Genomic DNA, 24,830 nt, shown 5'->3' on the forward strand with positions numbered 1-24,830 from the left:
GTGAAGTCTATCAAGTGAAGCATGACTCACAGAGACACTATGAATAACAGATCTGAATTCTGTCCTATCCCGCTCCATCCTTATCACCCCCAACACATGCGAGCTTATTGCCACAGACACTGTGTCAATATAGCTTATGGAGGGTCTTCCTAGCCGTCACTGACTCTCGACCTTTCCAAGTATGATGCCCCACTCCTAACAACAAGTCCAAAGTACGTGAGATGAAATGTCACCATCCTTGCCTCTAAGGAGCACCCTGGTTGCACTTATTCCGAGACATATGTTTGTTCTTTTGGCAATCCATGGGACAGTCAGCACTCTTATTCAACACTACAACTCAAATGCATCAGTTCTTCCCTGTCACCCTTATGCACGGTCCAGCTCTCAGATGCATAGCAAAGTGATTAGAAACACTGGGGCTCGAATCAGGTGCACCTTAGTCTTTAAACTGACATTGCTGCCCTTCAGGACTTTAGAAAGATCCCTAATATCAAACTTTCACAATACTATATGTATCCTGACCACCTGACTGCTGGTAGTAAAGACATTAATTGTGGATTCAAGTAAGATGGAAAAGTTTACAATTTCAATCTTTTCTCTATAATGATGCATAGTGGTGAGAACTTTTGGGGTTTTTTTTATGCTGAGATCATACTGAAGGCTGTAGTCCTTGATTTTCTGCAGCAAGCGCTCAGGTCCTCCTTACTTTCAGCAAGTAAGGTTGTGTCATCTGAATAACACAGGTTATTGATAAGTCTACCTCCATCCTGATGCCACATTCTCTTCATAAAGTCCAACTTTTCTAATAATGTGCTCAGCATACAGACTAAGAATAAAAATTTAAAAAAAAGATATAGCCCTGATGCACATCTTCCTGCTTTTAAACCATGCAGTGTTCACTTACTCTATTCGGACAACAGCTTCTTAGTCTAGGTATAGATACAGCATGAACACAGTAAGTGTTCTGTAATTCCCATTCTTCTTAATGTTAACCATAGTTTCTTATGATCCACGTAGTCAGATGCCTTTAAAATAGTCAATAAAGACAGTGTCACAGACGAGAGCCACAGATAGGCAAGGGAGTAGAGAGGACGTTCCCCTCACTTGCTTTAAGTGTGGCTCTGAAGGACACTTGGCCAAGGTGGCCCACATCAGGTCCTCGTGGCAGACAGGACTTACAGGCCCCAGCTCCCAGCTGGAAACAAAGGAGGACACTTCAACAATTTAGATCCTCCCAGAAGAGCCGTGGATGAGTATTAACATTACTGGTAAGTATATTCATTTTGTCCTGGACACAGAGCCTACTAATTGGTCCTAAAAGCCTTCTGAGGTCCCAACTCTTCTATCTCTTAGTTGTTGGAACGGACGGAAAGCCTCATAAGCAGTTCCTTGCTTCACCTTTACCTTGCATGCGAACTTCCGAGTTGTAAAACAGCCCAGTGGTAGATGGAATTTGCTCCAGGACTTAAGAACCATAAATGACATAGCTGAGCCTCTACATCTTGTGGTTCCTAACCTGTACACTATAATAGACAAAGTGCTAGTCTATAGGCCTTTTATTGTAAGAACTAGCTTCCCTCTGTAACTTGGTTTGCGCCACTACGAGAACCTCTACTCGGAATATTATTGCTTGTTAATTTTTGACTCATGTACTTTTAACTTGTTAAATTTGTCTTCTAGGTTGCAACACCTCCGTGATACATCTTCAAGGATATGAACATGTATGGCTAAGCACAATTAATAACAGTGCATCTAAATTCCAAAATCAATCTCCATAATAGTCTATGTGTTTCCTACTGCCAAAGGGGCCCTTTAGAGTAGTGAGAGAAGATCTTCACCCTGAAACCCACAGCATCCCTTTTCAGCAGGAAGTAGCTAAGAGAATACACCATCCCCTTTTCCTTATGAATCAGAGTGAAGTCTCTCTCAGGGAGGAGTGATAGGGAATGGCAAAGGACACACTGACAAAGGAGATAATCAGAACTGGCTTTGACAAGCACTGTGGCAATTGGACAACTAAAACAGACATTCGGGGGGGAGAAGAAGAACGAACTGGGGAGGAGGGTAGAGAAAACAGTGCAACAATGAATGAACAAGAACCCAAAATCTCTGTAAATGTTCATTAAAACGAATAAAATTTAATAATAATTTTTTTTAAAAAGTCAATAAAACACAACATTCTTCTGGTATTCTTTGCTGTCCCAAGATCCATCTGACATCAGCAATGATAGTTCTAAATCCAGCCTGAACTTTTGTCAGGCCTCTGTCTACGTAACATTCTAGTTATTTTTGGATGATCTTCAGCAATATTTTTCTTGCATGTGATATGAATGATATTGTTTGATAATTTCCACATTCTGTTAGATCACTTTTCTTGGAAATAGGAACAAATAGTATCTCTTCCTGCCTGTTGGTCACGTCACTGTCCTCCAATTTACCTGGCAAAAAATTATACTATAATTTTCATCAGAAATGTTGTTGCTTTTGTTATGAAACACATCTATACATACATATATATGTGTATGTGTGTGTGTGTGTGTGTATATACCCACACCTACACCCACACGTGTATGTGTATGCATATGTGTGTATTTATACATTTTTCCCTCCTAACTCACAACCCATCTTGTATTGACAAGAAAAACAAACCAAAAACCAAACTTTTCAAAGTTTGCACCTTTTATTTTACCTATCTACAAAATACAAAATAATCCCATAGTTTGCATCAGCAAATGTTGCTTTTGTTGTGAGGGGCCATCAAGTCAACTACCACTCACAGCAACTCTTTGAACAACAGATCTGAACCCTGCCCTATCCTGTGACCATCATCTCCTATATATACTGTTCTATCACTCTGTCAATCTATCTTCCTCTCTTACTATGACCTACTTTCCACAGCATGATGATGTCCTTTACAAAGGACAGGCATCTCCTAACACCGTCCTTGCCTCTAAGGAGAACCCCAGTTGCACTTCCTCCAAGACAGATTTGTCTGTTCCTTTGACAGTCCATGAGATATTCAGTACTCCCTTCCAACACCACCATTCAGAGGCATCAAGTCTTCTTCTGTCATCTTTATTTACTGTCCAACTTTCAGGTGGATAAGAAACAACTAAAAAGACCATGGCCTGATTAGGTGGATACTGTTATGTTTGCTATGATCACAAACTTTCCTGTTTTCTCTTCCTGTTTACATGATACACTCGATGATACCTCCAAGTACCTTACATGAAGGTTGTTGTGATTTGCAACTCATAGCAACCCTTTGTACAACAGCCCTGAACCCTGCCCTATCCTGTGCCAACCTTATGGTCTCTGCCACACCTACCCTCACTATCCCAGTCACTGAGCCAATCCATCTCATCCAGGATCTTCCACTCTTACATTGTCCCTCCACCCTTCCAAGCATAACATCCATCTCCAAGGACTGATCCCTCCTTGCAACATGCCCAAAGTATATCAGAAGAAGTCTCAGAATGCTTGCCTCCAAGGAGCAGCCTGTACATGAAGGTAGCTATGAATTAAACTATCTTCATTTTCTATTGCAGCAAAATATTTTTCTCCTAAGATCATTCAAATGTAGGAGACTATCCACTAGTTGTTATCATAGGCCCAGGAATACACTCTACCTAAGTAGCTGCAGAATTCAGCCGCTCCAGGCATCCTTCCTAACCAACTTTACTAATAATTCTTGTTTTACACTAACTTTAATAGCTTTCAGGTGCCAAGTGTATGCAGAAGCAAAAATGGAATCCTTTATGACCTTGCAGAGAAAAGGGCCCTAAAGAAGAAACCTACAGCACATGCTCCTTGAATATAAGGGTGTGGTGGGCACTTAACCAGGAAGAGTCCATCATGAAAACTAGTTATGTGTGCCTTCTGAATTGCATAATGCTGCCTTTTCTTTCTTTTTTTTGATAAGGTGTTTATTGAACACAAGCTCCACATGTGTGAACAAGCCAAGCCAGGGCTGGCAGTTTGGTGGGTGGGTAGGAAAGTACCTGAAGACCCTTATACTTCCCCATAGGAGCTGTTTCAACTATGCTATCAGGAAACGTCATTTTTTCAAGGTGCTAACTTCCTTTCTGCAAGTAAAAAGTTTTGCTCATCTATGCACCTATTCTAAAAGCCAAAGTCAGCTTGAGTTCTACGGCAACTCCATCAGTAACAGTTGCCTGAGACAGCGAAAACAGCTGGAGCTAACAAGAGGCCGAGCTGACCAAAAAATGTAAAACCCCAACATATTCCTGAGACTATAACAGGTCACAGACATGTGCAGGGCTGTGCTTAAGCACAGGAGAGACTTGACAAAGTCCCAAGGTCTCACTTCCAGTTGACCTAGAGCCTGTGGGCAAGCACAAAGTGAGGGCTCAGACAGAGCTGTAAACTCCAACATGCTCCAAGAGCCCTCTGGCACAGGCTGAGAGACTTACTGGTTCAAAATATAGAAAATCTCTGTTCAATTGTTAGCTATTAAACAAACCAAGAAAAGACTGCGGTGGCCACATATGATACAGGATACAGAATGCAAAGAATTAGTTCAGCAAAGTATTTATGCAAGTAACACTAATAACAAATCTCGAAGTGACTCTGAGTTCACATAATAATAAAAATGGACAGTTTGCAATAAAAAGCATAAAGCGTGCAAAGAAAAAAGAAAGGATGTTTCCATTTTTGGAACATAATTAACTGTCCATAAGGAAACAGAGAGTTCTGGTGGCTTAGTGGCAAGAAGTTGTGCTGCAAACCTGAAGGCACGCAGTTCAAATCTACCAGCTGCTCTATGGGAGAAGGATAAGCAATCTCCTCCTGTGTGATTAACTGTCTCTGAAAACCCGTGGAGGGTAAAATATGGGTCAGTACACAATAACAACAACACAAGGAAACACAGGCATTGAACTTATCAAAGATTTTTAAGTAAATTGTCTTAAATATGGTTAGGAAGCTAAAGAAAAACATGGACAAAAAGCTAAATAAAGTAAGACAGGAGAATAAATGCACACAAGTAGATTTTAGAGGTAAAAAGTCTTGTTGCTGAAATATAACTTGCAGTTGAGGGACTCAACTACACATTTGCGTAGGCAGAAGAATCAGCAACTTGAAGAAACATCAGTTGAGGTTATCCAACACGGACAGAATAAAAGAGAATGATGAAAACTGTACAGATCATCATCTCTGGGACACCATCAAGTGGACGAACATGTACATAACAGTAGTCTCAGAATTAGAAAGAAAAAATAGCAGAAAAATATATGAAGATAATAACGGCTAAAACCATCCCAAATTTCATGAAGAAAATGAAATGGACATATATAAGCCACAACAACTTCAAGTAGGAAAACCAAAAAATTCACACCTACACACATTATAACTAAACTGCTAAAAAGCTTGATATTTGCAAGGAAGAGGCCGCACACTTTTTAAATTGACGACCATGCTCAGAACACATTTGCCATTATTTGCGGCAATGTGTTAATCATGTATGAGTTCACTGATAAAGTTAATAATAGTAGAATAACATACTAAAAGTGCTGAAGGGAAAAAACTCTCATTATTCAGTAAAACTAACTTTCAAACATGAAAGTGAAATAAGGGCATTCCCAAATAAACAAAACCTAAGAGAATCTGTCACTAGCCGACCAGGCTACAAGAAACACTAAAGTGAATCTCTTCATGAAAGGATATTAGGCAGTAACTTGAACCCATGTGAGGAAATAAAGAACACCAGTAACATGTTGTCGTTAGGTGCCTCTGAGTCGAGTACAACTCATTGCGACTCCATGAACAACGACTGTGAACCCTGTCCTATCCTGTGCCATCCTCACTGTCTCTGAGTCTCATCTTACTTAAGCCCATTGCTGCAGTACCTATATGTGAAAGACAGTATGTAGTTTTGTCTAGAATCCTTTTTCTCCTAACTTAAGACAACTGCAATGTGTATAAAATGTATAAATATGTATCTTATGACAAGATTAGCACAGAAAGAACAACAATATAAAAGAAAACGCAGGGGAGCTCTGGTGGCCTAGTGGCAAGAAGGTGCAACTACAATCCCAGAGGTGCACGGTTCGAATCCACCAGATGCTCTGCCGGGGAAGGAGGGGCAATCTCCTCCTGTACCAGTCAGATCTGATTTGACAGTACACACACAAAAATAATAAAGTAAAAAAATATTTTAAAAAAAATTAAAAAAAACGCTTATGAAACTACTGTAATATAGTTGGCATTATTTTTAATTAGACTATTAGAAAATGTTATCTATAATCTCTGAGCATTGAAAAAAGAAAAAATATATAGTAGTAAAATTAACAACAGAGTTACAAAGAAGACTTGAGGCACAAAACCTTAATTACAGATTAGAGACCAGAAGTATATTAGTGACTAGAGGTAAAGGGAATAACAGGGAATGACAGCTAACGGGTCGGTACAACATTTATTTTGGGAGTGACAAAAACATCCTACAATAGATACTAGTGATGTTGCATAATATCATGAATACACTAAAAACTACTGAACTGTGTACTTCTTGAAAAGTTAACTTTATGTGTGTATGAATTATATCTCAATAATGCAGTTATTAAGAAACAAACCCTGCACAGTCATCAATCAAGATGATAGTGTTATCAAAGCAAGAAAGAAAAGTCTTGATATGGCTTCTGCTGAGTCACAAGACAAAGCAGTAATGAGTAAAAAGACTAAAATTTTTCTCAGCTCTAATATAGACTGAGTTCTGATGGCCTAGTGGCAAGAAGCTGCGCTGCAATCCCAAAGGCATATGGTTCAAATTTACCAGCTGCTCTGTGGGAGAAGGATGGGCAATCTCCTCCTGTGCATTTAACTACCTCTGAAAACCTACCAGAGAGTCAGCTACGGGTTGGTTTTGAATAGATGATACACAACACACACAAAATATTAATCAGAATTTCTTACCAGAAAAATGATGCTAACCAATAAATTTAAACAAAATAATGCATGGAAAAAAGTGATCTAAATAAACTTCTGCTCTTTTTCTTAAAATTTTATTTTATTATTATTTTTTGTGCATGTACCATCAAATCAACAAACAAATCAAATTGTCTTCCTGTCAAACATTCTTCTAGGTGGTATAGCACTGGTCTGTGCATTGCTGTACAGAGGTAACTCGTGGTTCCTGTGATGCTGAAGCCTGTGACAGTGATGTGCCAATCGTGGTAATGGGCACCCATGGTGGACAGTATTGGCTGGAGCTTCCCGACTAAATCAAGCCTGGAAGCAGGAGCGGCATCCACTTCCAAAATGGCTTGCCTCTGGAAACTCTATGTACGAACACTGCTCAGGCTCTACGACTCGATGGCATTAAACAACAACAACAACCGTCAAATCAGATCTGACTGGTACAGGAGGGAATTGTCCCTCCTTCTCTGGCAGAGCATCTGGTGGCTTTGAACTGTGTACCTCTGGGATTGCAGTACAGCTTCTTGCCACTAGGCCAACTTCTGCTCTTAAAACACTGACAATGTTAAAAGGAGCTGTGCCCCTAGTCCAAAGTGACACAGTTTGTATCCACTAACTGCTCTGAGGGAGAAAGAAGGACTATCTTCTCTTCTGCAATTTGCTGTTGTTAGGTGCCACTGAGTCAAGTGTAACTGACAGCGATTCTATAAACAACAGACCTGAATCCTGTCCTATCCTATGTCATCCTCATCATCTCTTAACACACTTGAGCGTACCGCTACAGTCACTGTATCATATAATCTCGTGGAGGGTCTTACTCTCGTCTGCCAATCCTCTAGCTTGGCAAGAACAATGTCCCTCTCCAAGGAATAGCCTCTCCTAACAACCTGTCCCAAATTGTGTAAGGTGAAGCTTTGTCATCTTTGCTTCCAAGGAGCACTCTGGGTGTACATTCTCCAAGAAATGTTTGTTCTTTTGGCAGTCAATATATGAGATATTCAGTACTCTTCTACACCACCACAACTCAAAGCCATCAATTCTTGTGTTAACCTTATTTATTATCCAGCTCTCACATGCATAGGAAGTGACTGAAAAGACCATGGCCTCAAAGTCGGAACTGACCCACAGTTGACCCTTTAACAGGTTTTCAGAGGCACTAAATTGTATAGGAGGAAACTGCCCACCTTTCTCTTGCAGATCAGGTGGTGGATTCAAACCATGTATCTTTGCGTTGGCAGCAAAATTCCTTACCACTAAAGTTCCGTGTGTGTGTGTGTGTGTGTGTGTGTGTGTGTGTGTGTGTGTGTGTGAGAAAAATGTAACAAATAGGTCTATCTTGGAGAGGGTGAAACCAAATTTCTTCTTGGAGGCTATGATTTTGAAAGTCCATCTTATAAACTTTGGGCACGCAGCCAGGAGAGACCAGTCCTTAGAGAAGTATATCATGCTTGGAAAGGTGGGGGGACAACACAGGAGAGGAAGACTTCAGATGGGATGGATTGATACAGTGACTGATGCAAAGAGGACTGGTGTGTTGGAATTAGTGAGACTGGCTCAGGATAGGGCAGGGGATTCAAAGCTACTGTACATAGGGTCGCAGGTGACTAAACAGCATATAACAACAAAAATATCTATACACTTTACAAGTTAATGTATATAATTTACATATAAGTTATACACAAATATGTATCTTAAATATAAGACCATCAGTATAAAAAGCTAAAGGTTTACACACAGAATCATCCCTGGGCTAGGAAGGGAGGGACAGGGGAGTAAAAGGAGAGATAACAGACATCTATTCAGATGAGTGAATGGAAATCCAATATACAGGAAGAGGACAAACATTACAATATTCCTAAAGAAAGGGATGACACAAAGAGGTATAAAAGGACTCATGGAAATCAGAATTACGGAGAGGAAATTAAGAGAATTATGGGGGGAAATATGATTTCACTGTATTTAAATTAATATTATAGAAAAAATGTGTACACATAGTTGAAAAAATTAACTTGCTTTATCACTTTCAAACTATAATTTAAAAAGAAAAAAAGGTCTTTCATCAATGAATTTGTTTTTTAACCAAAAAAATATGAAACTGGTCATACCACACAGTTTCTATCTGCATGCCAGAACTCTACTTAGTGCTGCCAACACGCAAGAGACCTCTGTCCAAGAAGACACGCATTTCCTTCAGGAAGAAAAATATGCATGTGTTTTCAGAGAACTTTTCTCTCCACCAAACTCCACATGGTTGCACACTGGAAAGTAACCCGATCCCCCACTGTGCATGTTACTAATTCTCTTGACAAACAGCAAAGCCTTTCAAACAGGTGCAGAGTTATTTGTGGCCCAGATAAGTCTTGGCTCCAGGGAAGGCACGGCATGTCCCCTGCTATTTTGGTAACAATAACCATGGTACCTTGGAAAACACTCAGCCTATGCCTCCATGTAAGATCTGTTATAGGGCAAGTCTGAGGACCTTCTACAGGAAGAGCATGCCCCCAGTCAGGTGGCATTCTCAGCAAAGACATGGGACTTAACCTGCTCAAATCTGAGGCTCTGGACAAAGGGGAATGGACTACACTGTGGCAGATAACAAATGAGGTGTCATGGGTCTCATCTGGACCCTGATTTGAACAAAGACAAGGAGAGATAAGCTTGGACTAAATTTAATGGAATTATGGAATCAGTTCATTTTAAAAAGTTATAATGTTAGGATTCTATTTTATTGGGGACAGAGATACTTTACCTTATAGTGAAGTGCCTAGGCATGAAGATACAAGCTTTCAAGGATTTTATTGAAAATCATTTGGAGGGATAAGCTCATTCCCTGCGACAGAGGAGTTATTAAATGAGTCTCTCTGTATGTACACTGGTAGTTCCACAATAAAAAGTTAGCTCAGACCAGACACAGAAGCCGCATATTCCAACTTCTTTCAGTCAATTTTCTCTATAACATCCAATATGATACAAGACCTTTGAGGAGGCTCTAGTTTCCACATCTTTACAAACTGAAGAGATGACATGAAAGGGAAAAATCTTTGAGCCTCCTGAGCAAGCTGTACCACTGAGAAAGATTTATCCCCAAGGAGCACTAGATAGTCTACATACAGAAATTTTATACCAGAGAAGCTAACTGTGGTTTCTTAACACTTACAATCATTTCTATCAACTTGTTGTTATGTGCCACTGAGTCGCACAATAGCTCTGAACCCTTGTCCTATCCTGAGCCAATTGTTTCTGACACACTTGCCCACTACCGCTCTAGTCACTGTGTCAATTCATCTCATCCAGTCTTCCCCTCCTGTACCATCTCTGCACCCTTCCAAGCATGATGTCCTCCAAGGACCAGTCCCTCCTGGCAACATACCCAAAATATGTGGGAGAGCTTCAAAATCTTTGCCTCCAAAGACCAACTTGGCTTCACCCTCTCCAAAACAAACTTGATTGTTCTCTTGGCAGTCCATGTACTGTTCAAGACTATTCTCCAGCACCACAACTCCAAGGCATCAATTCTTCGTCATCTTTAGTCATCACCCCGCTCACTGACACATAGCAACTAATTTTGAAGACCATACCTTGGATCTGATCAGTCTCTAGACTGATATCTTTGCTCTTCAGCACTCTGGAGAAGTCCCTGACAGCTGATATTCCTAATGCAATTTGTCTTGTATTCCTGACTGCTGGTGCCAAGAGTGTTCATTGCGGAACTAAGCAAGCTGAAGATGTTAATAATCTCAGTGTATTCTCCATCGGATGCTGTCAATTGGTCCAAGAGTGAGAATCTGTTTTCCTGAGGTTGAGTTTTCAATCCATATTGGAAACTGCAGTCCTTTACCTTCTGTAGCAAACACTTCAGGTCCTCTTCAGTATCCACAAGCAAGCTTGTGTTATCTGCATAACGTTGGTTGTTGACAAGTCTTCAACCAATCCTGATCCCACATTCCTCCTTAAAAAGTCCAGCCTCCCGAATGATCTGTTCCATATACGACTGAAAAGGTATAGAAACAGGATGCATCCCTGACGCTCTCCTTTCCTGATTTTGAACCATGCAGTATTTCCTTGCTCTGTTCTGAGAAATGCTTCCTAGTCTAAGTATGGGTTTCACCTGAGCACGATTAAATGTTTTGGAATTCCCATTCTTCTCAAAGTTAGCCACAGTTTGCTGTGATTCACACAGTCAAATGCATTTAGATCCTGGCAAATTCAAACACATTGCCACAGATACAGAATTGACTCATAGCTGACACTCTGCCAGGTTTCCGAGGCTATAAATTGCACAGAAGGAGACTAGCATCTTTCTTTTTCCAGAGTTGCTGGTGGATTCTAGCAGTCAAATTCCCTGCAGACTATGCAAACCAGAACTCCTCAGAATGCCTCTCCCAAAACAAACCTTAAAACGGCCTCAAAAATACTAGAATGACAAAAAGCCCCTAGAATGCCTCAATTGTGCAGTGGTGAGTCAGCCAGCCCAGGGAAAGGAGATTACAGAACAAGGAACACATAGATCTAGGTAGCTGGGTAGCAGAGCTGTGAACCACTGGGTCACACTGTTAATCAACCACAGATTTCCTCCTACCAAATCCTACCTGCTCACTACAGGCAGGGGATCCAAGAGTTGAGGAAACACACAGTAAGTGTCCTAACACCCCTGTACAGTGGCCTGGACAGCCCTGCTCATGGATCTCATAGGCCTCTGGCATGCTGTTGCAAGTGACTATATTGTAAGCTCGGTGCCTCAGATACAAGGAGCCAGAGGCCTTGCACCTGGTCCAAACTCACTTTCCAGCAAAAAGACACTTGTTCCTGTATCTTCCACATACCCTCCTGACAAGGTCAGAATGCCCCTCTTCCATCCCAATGCCATAAACAGAAAGCCTAAAACACACCTACTGACTATTTTAAGAAGAGCCCAAGACTTCTTGTAAGAACAATGGATTAGCTGGTGCAGGGCTAGAGTCAGGGCAAAGCCATGTGAGGCTGGGAACTAGAGAAGAGCAATGGTTTGCTACGTGTCCCTACAGGATTTGGTAGTCGCACAGGCGATAAACCTGGGCAAAAAGGCCTTAGAGTCATGCCTTCTGAATAGCGCCTCACTCTTCAACCAACCTGCTGATAGTCTGCACAATGCAGTACACCAGAAACAGAGCTAGAACAAACCCAGGAAGAGTCACAGCGAGCAGTAATTCTGAGGCCTTCTGCTCCCTGGCTCCACCTAAGGCCACTATTGACCACAGGCTTCACTGTGCATCAGAAGTGAGTCAAACCACTCACCTGTGCAGCCTCCTCTGGTGGCATCTGGGCCCCGGCCACATGCACATTTCCAAGCCCCCGCAGGGCTGCCTGGCGCTGCTGTTCCAGGGCCAAGGTCTTCTCCTCCTCCAGAAGGCACCGCTGAGAGTGCAAAGCTGAAGCCAGCTCCTCCTGCAGGACAGCATCCACAGGGTAACCATATTTGACATTCACTCCACACACTCCTCACACCTTCACCACTCACACTGGCTCGGACGATCCACTCCTTGTGACAAACACCACTAACAATGCAGCAGACCAACAAACTCCTCACTACCACATCTGCAAGGTGATAAACATTCCCCACACTTCCTAGCAGCAAGCTTTGCCTCTTCTGTTAGGTACAGTTTTAAATGGAGTCCTGATGGTGCAATGGTTCTGTACTGGCCTGCTAACCATAAGGTCAGCAACTCGAAGCCATCACTAACAGTGAAGCAGAAAAGACCTGGTGATCCGTGTCTGTAAATACTACAGTTTAGGATGCCCTTTGGGGCAGTTATATTCTACAGCGGTTCTTAGAAGCCAGAATCAACTCCAGAATATGGCTTAATATACATACTACATAGCTTTTCTTTATATACATGGATATGGCTTTCCCTTCCAAATACTCTGTTAGATTCATTTACTTTAAGACAAATAGAACAATTATAATTTGAAGCTGCAAGTAGAGAACAAGTTTTTCTCTCTGTTTGCCTGCTAGCCTCACTGTACTGAGAGGACCACAACTCAGTCACTAGGAAATAAGCATGCAGGACTTATGGCTCCAGGAGGTGAGGTCGGTTGGTGCACCCTCTCAGCATTAGCAGCGAGTTCTCTACATTCAGCCCAAGAAAATCAACACAAGGAGAGATGCAGCACTGTGAGTTGCTCACCAGCCCTTGTCCTGGCAGCCTTAGCAAACAAACAGCACAGCTCACAGCTTCACAAGAGATGACCATCTTCTCAGCTCCAGGCTTGTGATCAGGAAAGGGAAGTGGCTCAACGATCCATTTTCTTGAAATGCCTCCCAAGATTATAGCCACAAATCCACAGATTAGAAAGTTACATAAAATAGAGTTGAAGAATAAAATAGAACCATCATCTCCACTGAAGTGAGGAAGACTGTTTGCTTACATTCTTAAACAGGACTAACAGTGACATGGGAGCTGCCTCACCTCACCATCCAGAAACAGAGAAGTATAAAAACCACTGGCCAAAACACTTATGAATTGTACAGACAACATATGAAGGAGGATCAAATTCTATTTTCTCCTGGCACTGTGGTTGATCCAAGACTCAAACTTCTTAATTTTTAATCTGGATCACCTACATCTCAGCATCTGGTAAGTCCTAATTTACCAGAAGAGTAATTTCTAAAATTGTACTAGCACTAGATCATTCTACCATTAGCCTATGATTGACTACACCCATGCCCTTTCCCTGGCCCCAACCACAACACGTCTGTCATTCAGTGGCCTGTTCCTCTAATCTCTTGCACACCTATCACTCTCATCTGGTTTCTACCACGTGCATGTGTGCCTGTACATACACATACACACACACACACAGAGGCACACACAATGATGCACATACTGTTCAGTAGAAGTTAAGACCAGAGGGACAAAGAGAGCCCAACGAAGAACCCCCAGAGCAGGTCCTCACCTGATGCGCACGCTGAAGCTCAGCTGCCATAGCTTTGAGGTTCTCAATGTGTGTAGCACTCATTTCGATTCTCAGGCTGTCCTTTGTGGCCTGAAGCTCTTCGTCATGCTTCAGTTTAAGTTTCTCTAGCTCCTGGGTTAGAACCATCTGGTGGAAAGAATCCTTTTTCCTCAGCTGCTCCTCTAAGTCCCCTTGGAGCTCTTTTAGGACTTGTCTGTGCTCATCCCGTAGGGTCTGGATCTCAGACAGGTAGGAGGATTTCAAGGAGTCCAGGTTTGACAGGTGCTTCACCTGCAGGGTGCTGAGTTCTGTGACCTGTCTGGTCTGCAATTCAGCCACATGGGTCTCTAAGAGTGTCCACTGCTCACTCTCCAGCGCAGCCTTCAGTGCACCCATCTCGGCCTGGTGCTCCGCCTGCAGCTCGGCCCTCAAGGACACAATGTGTTGTCCGTGACTGTCCTCGAGGAGCTGGAGCTCACCTGCGTGCTTCTCCCGGAGCGCATGCAGGGCAGCTTCGTGCTCTGAGGCCAATTTCTCCGTTAATTCTTTACGCTCTGTCAAAAACCTGAGATGATACCCAAAGTGAGCAGACTACAAATATGTCCTCATAGAAGCTCAAAACCTCACTCCAAACCAAGCAATCCACACTTTTTTTACTATAAAAATCATTCTGTGATTTTCAAATTTTTATTCTTTTACTCTTTGCTATAGATTACTCCAGATCTTATCACCTTCTAAGATGAGATTTGGGAGGATAAAGGGAGTTCAGAGGTCAAAGGCCGGACTCACAGGTGTCCCAAACTCAAAGGCTGCCACTGGAAGGAAATGGCATCTGCAGCAAAAACCACATACATGTTTCTACAGAAAAGACATCAACACAGATGGGACAGGGTTCTACAATGGGTTGAATGTCCAGCTGGCGTGGTCCACACGCTGATGGAAAGCAAAGCAATTTCCAGTCCTGACCAAGAAAGACAAGATTATTTAATGGAAGCCCAAAGGACCATGAGATTATTTAAAATACCTGAGAAAAAGATCTATGTATTCACAATTAAAGAGAACTGCTCTTGGAACTGGGTGGGAAAACCAGGGAACAGAGGAGAAAATAAAACAGATGTTTAATTAAAACAGCTAAAATCCGGGGAGCTCTGGTGGCCTAGTGGCAAGGAGCTGCAACTACAATCCCAGAGGCGCATGGTTCGAATCCACCAGATGCTCTGCCGGAGAAGGAGGGGCAATCTCCTCCTGTACCAGTCAGATCTGATTCGACGGTACACATACACAAAAATAATAAAATAAAATTAAAAATAAATGAATAAATAAATAAAACACCTAAAATCCTATTAGAGATGGAGAAATAGCCTAGAATTTTACAAACACTGGAAGTGGAACCATGTCCTGTACTTGGTACATGTCACACATTACTGACTTGCTTTTTAACATTTACACAATACATGAGGCTTCTGTTTCAGTGCTAACTCTGTCAGATACTATAAAAAACTATCTTAGTTGAACCATAACTCTATGCTAGTTAACCTTCATAAGTAACAGAACTACGGTTTACTAAGGTTAACCATCTCAGTTCACATTCATTTAGCTGATCCAAAAGTAGAAGCCCAAAAGCATCACTGGTGATGAGTCTCAGGTTGGGGCAGATACAAGAAGATAACAACCAGCTGGTTCATTAGCCCTAAAGACATAGGACACTTAAGGCCACCAGAGCCTTGGGCTGAGGTTTGCATTAAATGGGTAACACTGAAAGAGGCAAAGAATCAAGTCACATTTTCTATGTACTTACTATTTCAGAGAAACTCATCCACTGCCATCAAGTAGGAACTGACTCATAGCTGACCTTCCTTCCTACAAGTTTTAAGAGGCTGTAAATCACATGGGAGATTTTCTTTCTCCTGTGGACCTGCTGGTGGGATTGAACCACCACAGAAGTACCACCTTTAGGTTGGCAGCACTCCCAAGCCATGTATGCAGCTGATTGCATGGCTAACAATGAAAAGAACGTGAATCCCAGAACACTTAACTGAGCACATGCAAAACCTATACACGCCAAGCATCAGTTGTCTGAACAGAACAAGAGAACACTGCATGGTTTAAAATCAGGAAAGTTGTGCATCAGAGTTGTCTCCTTTCTCTAAACCTATTAAAACTGTATGTTAATCAAATCATCTGAGAAGCTGGAATCTATGAAGAATGTGGCGTAAGGACTAGAGAAAGAATCATCAACAACCCGCATTATGCAGATGACAAAACCTTGCTTGCAGAACGTGAAGAAAACCTCAAGTCTGTAGAAGCTCAAAGACCATAGCCTCCAATATAGATTATACCTCAACATCAAGAAAACCAAATTCCTCACCTGGATAACCAGGCAACATGATGATAGGTGGAGAAAAAGACTGAAGTTGTCAACTATCTAATTTTACTTGTATCCACAATCAATATTCAAGGCAGTAGTAGTGAAGAATCAAATGTGGGAGGTCATGAGGAAGGTACAAGCTAGGGTAAGGTTCCAATCAGTTGCTCACAGGGTCATTATGAGATACCGTCAACTTGATGGGATATAACAACAACACAGTGACCTTGCAAGACAAAGCAGTATATTGCCCCATAGGGCTTTCAAGGCTGTACATTTTCATAGACACAGACTCCCCTGGTCTTTATCCTGAGGACTAACTGATGGGTTCAAACTGCTGAATGGCCTAACTAGTGCACCACCAGAGCTTCACTACATAAGTGTATATATTTAGGAAATTAAGTTGATATGGCAGTAAAATGTTTACTTTTAAAAATAGTTTTTAAAAACACAAGACTTATCATGATGATAAACGGCAAATCCTACATAGGCTTAAGGCTCTTACTGAAATTTCAAAAATCAAGTAGGAATGTTGGTGTTGTTGTTATGTGCTGTCAAGCCAAAAACAAATTAAATCTGACCCTCCAGTGAGTTTTCAGAGGCTGTAAAATCGCACGAGAGGAGACAGTCCATCTTTCACCCACAGAGGAGCTGGTGGATTCAAACCACATGCCTATGAGTTGGCAGCACAGCTCTTTACCACTGGGCCACCAGAGTATTAAGAGGCCTTGAATCTATAAATGAAAAAGATCCCTGAAAGCATTTAAATATTCTTCTCCCTGCCAGGCTCCCGGTCAAGACTGTCTCGTAAAGATCTCTGAGGAAAGAAAAACCTGGTGCCTGAAAGTCTAGGCATCACACTGGCTTCCCTCCTTCACACGCTCACCATCCTCACTCCTTCATCGGGTCTTCCCAAGGCTCATGTGTGAACTCAGCACCCCCAAGGACACAGCTCTGAACCACCACCCACCTATTCTGGGCCAGCATCAGCTGGAGGGCACAGTCCTCCTTCAGGCGCAGCACGGTGCGCTCCCAGGACTCAGTTACAGGGCCACACTGGCTGCACCGAGGAGGCTCATCCCCAGCTGCTCCCAGCTCCAACTGCTGCAGGCGGCCTTGCTGTTCTGCCAGAGACTTAGCCAGCTCCAGGATCTGGGCTGCCTGCTCTCCCTGAAGCTGCCTCATTTCAGTCTCTCGCAGCTCAAACTTATCTATTATTGCCTGTTTCTCAGACTCAGTTTTTTCTCTCAGTTCAAGTAACATTAGTGTTAACTTCTCTTCAGCTTTTAACTTTAGGTCCTCTCGTATAGCTTTCCATTCCTCTTCTTTTCCTTTGAATTCTTGTTTCATCAACTGAATCTTCTCCTTAGATTTCTTTACTTCTTCCTGATGGTCTTGAATGAAACTACATTTTGCCTGCAGACAACATAAATACAGTTAAGAGGGTTAAAGAAAAAAGTTACCAGCAGGAATGCCTTGCCTCTACTGACGAAGACAGACAGGGAGACTCACTCCCACAGCATATAGCCATCATGCTGCAGAGCACTGAAATGATTCTTTTGTTGATATGAACAGATGAAACCTGCTGTTGTGTGTTGTGTCGAGTTGATTCCATGTCATAGTAATCCTGTACAACAGAATACAACTGCCCACAGGGTTACCTTTTGGTTAACAGCCGTGTGCTTAACCATTGTGCCACCAGGGTTCCTTACAGAGGAGTGCTAAAAAGGGCAAATTCTAAATGATTTGCTTAAGTAAAACGTGACTAAAGCCTGGTACCTAGAACTAACTATACTTTCTGGAGTTGGTAGTCCTGGAATTCACTGGCAAAAGCTATTGAACAACTGAAAACATAAACACATGAGCTAAGTCAACAAATATAAAGACTAAGGGCCTTCACTGTTGACCAAGACCAGCACCAAGAAAAAAAAATCATCAAAAAGGCTTCCATTTCAACCTAGAAAATGCTGATGATGCCAAAAAGGCAAACTTATCATCAGCTAATGAGATGAGAACAGGAAACAGTGTAAAGTCAAGTCTCCTGGTTTGTACCACTTTATATGTCAAGATTTACAAACATGAGCATGAGACTGACAAACGAAATCATTCTGAAGATACTTTACACAAAGAGGAATGATAAAGCTGAAGTTAATCACACATTGTGATTTTCAAAAAAGAAAACTATACAGAGCAATAAACTACTGAATAACAAAACACTGAAAAATAAGAAACTATACCAATTACAATAGTCAATCACAAGATAACATACATGAACAAATCAAACTAGAGATACAAAAGATCTATATAAACAAAATTACAAAACACTACTAAAAGAAACAAAGAGAGACCTCAATAAATGGGCATATATACTATGTTCATGGATGTTGTTGTTGCTTGCCTTTGAGTTGAGCATGACTCATAGCGACCTAATGAACAAAAGGCCTGAAGCCCCTTTACACTGTAGACATTTATCAAAGTTTATAGCGTTTCTGGAGGCATGTTGTTTAGGAAATGGATGCACCACTCCTGCTTCCAAATCTGTTATTGTATGTTACTGTTTTTATGTTCATGGATAGGAAGAATCAGTATCATGAAAATTACATTTCTGTTAAAAGCAATCTACAGGATCTATGCAGTCAGAATAGACGCTGATGTCATTCTTCAAAGAGATGGAAAAGCCAATTTTCAACTTTATTTGAAAAGAATTGCATTGCCAACTCCAAGGCACATGGTTCAAATCCATCAGTTACTCCAAGGAAGAAAGATGGGCAGTCTCCTCTTATGTGATTTACTGCCTCTGAAAACCTGCTGGAGGGTCAGCTATGAGTCAGTTCCAAATAAACGGTACAAAACAACAATCTATGGCATGAATCGTTTTTAAAATAGTAAAAAAAAAAATACAACCAAAAGAGAATAAAATAGATGAATGAGACTTTCTAAAAATCAAATCCTGATGTGCCTCAAAAACTTCTCCAATAGTATAAAAACAAAGCCCAGAAACAGACAAAAAATTTTTGGCAAAGACATGTCTGATATGAAACTCGTATCTAAAATTTATGGAATACTCCAGCACCCCAACAAGGAAAAGATAAATAATCCAATTATAAAATGGGCAGAAAACATAAAAATACTCTTCATCACAAAAGACATACAGATGGCATACTAACACATGAAGAAATGCTCAAGATCACTAGTGATTAGAGATGCAAATTAAAACAACGAGTTATATCATTCCAGCAACAAAACCAAGTGCAACAGGACAGCAAACAACAAGTATTAGTTAAGGATATGGACAAATTGAACTATCATATACTACTGGTAGGAATGTAAAATGGTACAACCACTATAAGGCAGTCTGGAGTTTGCCCAAAAAGTTGAAAATAGAAGTATTATTTGACCCAGCTATTCCAGTACTGGGAATATACCCTAAGGAGACTAGAACTGTGACAAAAATACATGTACACAAATCTTCATTTATTGCAGCATTATTCACAATAGTAAAGAGATGGAAGCAGCCCAATAACAAACAAACTGATAAACAGGGATACATTTACAAAAGAGTTTACATAGCACTGAAAAATAAAGAACTCATGAAACACTACATGACATCGATGAGTGTAGAGGGCATTATGAAATAACTCAGCCACCAAAGGACAAATATTGTATAAGACACTGTTGTAAAAATAGGATGGCTACAGGAGGGCAGAGAGAGCAGGAATAGAATTGTCAAGGAACAGTGTAATAGAATAGGTGAAGGGAAAGATCAACCTGAAATGCATGATGAGATATTATGTGTACTGCAATTAACAAGCATTAACTGATCAAATGGTGGGGAGAGTGGAGAGGGAAGGTGAGGAGGGGGAAAAAGGTGACTAAGGAAAGATTTTCACACAGAAACAACAATGAAGGTGTTGACAGGCAGGAAAGGGAGGGGAGTAGGAAAGGGAGCAGAGACTAGCAAGGGGATGCATAGGACAAAGTGAAAGAAATAGTACACTGCAAGGTATCAATATGGTGTTGTAAATAATGGCATTATACTATGTTTAGTCAATGTAGCAAAGGGCTTAAATCTATCCAAGATCATGAGGAAGGCATAGAGATAGGGAAAGGTTCAGATCTATTGTTCATAGGTTTGCTATGAGTTGTAATTGACTTAACAGTACTTAACAACAATTAATATTGTAAAACTAAATACACATGAGTGATTGAATAAAAATAAATATTTAAAAAATAAACTATTGAACATCAGCAATAACAAACAAAACCAAAAAGGCATGTGAGAATGATTTCAACCTTTTTGGCTTAAAAATCAAGTAATTCAAAACATGGCTTGAGATTTCTTGAAAGCTCTAATCAGATCAATCTTCCCAACGGGAACAACTATAAAGTCAGACGACAAATGGAAAATTCTTTGAAACCTCTGAAAAACATCCAAGAGTAGACTAACAGTACATGGAGATGAAATGTAGAGTTTTAATTAAGCCAAGATAACTGCAAAAATTAAACATACTCTCTGGCAAAACCTAACAGAATCCAGAGTTTCTAGAAAGCATCATTTACAATAATTAGGATAGAACATTTGACACACTCTACACATACACGACTAAACTGGGGGTATGCAGGGTAGTTTGAGCATAAAGCTTAATACCTCACATGTGCCTTGTTGTAGTTGGGCCCCAACGCATGGTCCAGCACAAGGCTTCACTCTAACTTATATAACCAGTAAACTCACCAAAAGTCATGAAAACGAGGAGGGCCTCCAGTAACTCTCTGTAAGGACTAGTACTTACTTTCTCTGCGTCCTCTCTCAGATGGATTTCATGCTGCAACTTCTCGTGCAAATTTCTATTTTCTATTTTTAAGAGCTCCATTTCTTCCTTAAGTTCCATTTGAAGAAGTGAGAGTTTAACCTTGTATTCATTTTCCAAGCCCAAGACTCTTGCTGCCACCTCTGTTTCCACCTCTGAGGCCACGTCCCGTGCACGCTGGAGACGCATCTGCATGAGCTCTGTGAAGAGACAGGGAGAGCAAGCACCATGAACTGGACACCACTGAGCATCCTAGCAATGGTAGCACTGTTGTCGTTGGTGTGTGCTGTCAAGTAAATTCTGATTCATAACGACCCCACAGAACAAAACTACCTCACAGGATTTCCTAGGCTGTAACCTTTACATGGCGGCCTAGCAGTAAGAAGCTGTGCTGCAATAAACCGTGTAGTTTTAATCTAACAGCTGCTCCACAGGAGAACAGGCAATCTTCTCCTGTGAACTTACTTTACTGCCTCTGAAAACTCACCAGAGGGTCAGCTATGGATCAGTTCTGACTCAATGGCACACAACAACAATCTTTACAGGAGCAGACAGCCATGTCTTTCTCCCATGTAGTGGCTTGCAGGGTTGAATCAACCTTTTGATTAGCAATTAAGCACTTAACCATTGTATCACTAAGATCTCGTAAAGATAGCCTTATTGTGTATCATCAAGTCAGAATGGACTCATAGCTGACCCTCCAGTGGGTTTTCAGAATCTGTAAATTGCATAGGAGGAGAAAGTCAATCTTTCTCCCATGGAGCAGCTAGTGGTTTTAAACCTTGTGCCTCTGAATTGGCAGTGCAACTCCTTGCCACCAAGCTACCAGATGATGACCCTTTACCAGTAGCTTTAAATAGTCTCACTGATGAATAGTCTAATCAGTGGTTAGGGCCCCCTTCCTCTCCACAAAATACTCCTTACATGCCTGGTGCTAGAAAAGGAAGCCAGGGGGTTGAGGGAACAGGGCTGTAGACTGAGGACACAGGGCAAGGGGACCAGGGAAGCTGGGAGGTCAAGAGGACACACCTTGGACATGTTCTCCTGAGAGTGCAGCCCGGAGCCGTTCAAGTTCCAGGCACTGCTCCCTCTTCCACACTTGGGCCTCGGCAAGATGCTTGTCTGTTAGATTCATTTTGACTTTCAGCACCTCCTCCTCATGTTGAATTTCAAGAGAGGACTTCAACAATTCCATCTCATGCCTGTGCTTTTCTTCCAGTTGTGCCTGCAGATGCACCAGGCTCTCCTGTGGAAGCACAGAACAATGCACTCAGCCACCTCTCCCCGGGGTCAGACAGCAATGGCGGGGGCTACAACTCTCCCCTCTTGCTTTCCAGTGACCCTGAGCTGTGCCCATATGATGGGAAAAATGCATGTAGAACAGATTTTTAAATGTAAGATTAATTAGTAAAACTCAACATTTTCTCAACAGTTTAAAAAAATAAAAGGATCATCACCTCATGTTGTTCAATCTGAAGCTTAAGTTGGGCAAGGTGTTCCTTCCTTTCCCTCTCAGCTGTCTCTTCTAAAAACGAACTGGAGGAACTAAGAGAAAGCATGAGTTAAAAGCTTCATATAAACCACTTTTCCATTCTGAACTCTGCTCCACATTACAGATATGCCATTATCAAAGAAAATGTCAAAGAGTCCATATGTCGACAGCCTGCCGTCAGTGAGAAGACTGGTCGGGCTAAGTTAGTTGCTCTTGTAGACAATGACCTGGGCAGATTCTGACTACATCCCACAAAGTGTCCTGACAGAGAAGACAACACCCCCACAGCAACATTATGGATCCTGAAACCTGTGCCCATAGGTTCGACAAAGTGAAAAAAACAAACCCAGCAAGCTCAGTCACATGAGCCAGAAATTCAGATCTTGCTAATCTTCATATTTCCTTCAAGTCTCAACAACAAAAAAAATCCAAATTATTTCAACATAAACAAAGAACCAAAGACTGTTAATCTTTCTGGCATGAGAGCTGAATTTAAAGTTTGTATATTAAAAGATGAAAAATCTTTTTATTTACCTGATTTCTGCATATTCCAGAAAAGAATCTTCCTTCACCTCTTGCAGCCGTTGCTGTAACAGAGTTAGGTCCTCTTGGTAGTTTTTTTCAGCATCCCTTAATTTCTTTTCAAAATAAATCCTCAACTGCTCCAGATCAGTCTCATGTTCAATTTTTTCTCTTTGTTGTTGTTGTTCAAAGTCTTTCTTTAACTGCTCTAATTCTGCCACATGAGATGCTGGGGTCAGGAACTGCTCGTGTAGTTCTTTAATGAGATGAAAGTATATATATCTTCATCATAAAATAAAGACTTGTGAAAAATCAGACGTTGGTTATTTCAAGCGCTAAGGAGGCCTGACAATGCTCAGCCAAGTGCAAAGCTGCTAAATCAAAGGATGCCAGGTCAAGCGCGCTCATCCAGTGGCCTCCCAGAGACCTGGAAATCTGCTCTCATAAAAATTACAGCTGAGAAAATCCTATGGAGCAGTTCTACTGTTAGACAGGTACTGTATGAACTGGAGTTTAATTCATTGACAGTCAGCAAGCACAGTTCCAAAATCAGCCTCCCGGTTCCATACCCAAATTCTAGGACTTGTGAGTGCCCCTCATGACTTAGCTATGTGATACAACTGGTGTGTCACACGGCCCACAGCAGAAGGGTCTTAAAATGAAAGAGTAATAGGTGGGCTCAACAAACACATACCATGGCAAAGACATGCCACTTTATAAGACAGTCTCATTCCCAAGCCCTGTCTCATGACTTTGTGCTTTGGTCCAAAGACTACTGCCCAGAAAGTGTAATAGTTAAGTTTAGAGGCTCTAAAAGTTCTGCCTGAAGCTCCTTGTCTCAATCAAGGGACCCAGACTATACGTCACCATGCCTAGACTAAAGTGATCTATGCTGCTTCTCTCTGAACCACCTGCAACTCATCAGATCCTGAGGCTGGACAGAAACCACTATGATGGGGAGGAGGGCAAGTCTGAATTTCTCCAAAGAAATCCGCTACTAGCAGGGGTGGAGAAGGTCTACAATTGTAAAATGTTAATTTCTTGATTCAACAATTAGAAAATCCTAGCCACAGCCCTTGAGACCACATTGTCAGAATGGAGCTCCTCACCTCTCTCTTCTTGTCTGTCAGCTCTTACAGAATTGAGCTGGGACCAGAGGTGCTTGATCTCCTCTTGTGACTGTGCCTTCAACTCTTCATATGATGCTTGAAGATGTTCTAACTGTTAAAACATAAAGTGTGACTGTCAAGTTTCATTACATGAAATGCCCAGGAGGCAATGACATATACTGCTTGTGCATGTCTCCTCAGTGCCTGCATGGAAGACATGAAAATGACAAATGTGGAATAAAAGCCCAGACCCTAAACATACAGCAAAACATCAAAAGCAACAAGAATGACTCAAGAACCATGAATTTGTAGGGAGCTCTGGTGGCTTAGTGGCAAGAAGCTGCACTGCAATCCCAGAGGTATGCAGTCCAAATCCACCAGATGCTCTGCTGGAGGAGGGGCAATCTCCTCCTGTACCAGTCAGATTCAATTTGATGGTACACACACACACAAAAATAATAAACTAAGTAAAAAAAAAAAATCATGGATTTGAGACAGAAATTCCAAGACACAGTTGCAAGGGGAGGCTAGAGTTCATGGTCCCTCATATCCAACTATTCCAAGAGGCAAAATTATTTACATAATTCTTGATTTGTTTATTTATAGTAAGACTTCCACACAAGACAGTCTAGAAAACATGACCAGTTAAGCCACCCATTGAGATTCTT

General features: G+C 41.5%; 1 protein-coding gene across 1 annotated transcript in view; it reads right to left on the reverse strand.

The window, feature by feature from the left end:
- The window catches only part of PCNT (pericentrin), a 155,192-nt gene extending 134,009 nt beyond the window's left edge, over window positions 1–21,183 (reverse strand). Inside the window, exons 1-3 of the mRNA XM_006894042.1 lie at window positions 21,022–21,183; window positions 17,202–17,647; window positions 13,867–14,431 (exon numbers count right to left, since the gene is read on the reverse strand). Of these exons, the coding sequence (XP_006894104.1) occupies window positions 13,867–14,431; window positions 17,202–17,647; window positions 21,022–21,120 (1,110 nt within the window). The 5' untranslated portion in view covers window positions 21,121–21,183. The remainder of the gene's footprint in view (window positions 1–13,866; window positions 14,432–17,201; window positions 17,648–21,021) is intronic.
- Between the last annotated feature and the right edge of the window lie 3,647 nt (window positions 21,184–24,830).

This window comes from Elephantulus edwardii, unplaced genomic scaffold (assembly GCF_000299155.1).
Source record: "Elephantulus edwardii isolate Elephantulus edwardi_28Jun2011 unplaced genomic scaffold, EleEdw1.0 scaffold00133, whole genome shotgun sequence".
Lineage (NCBI taxonomy): Eukaryota > Metazoa > Chordata > Mammalia > Macroscelidea > Macroscelididae > Elephantulus > Elephantulus edwardii.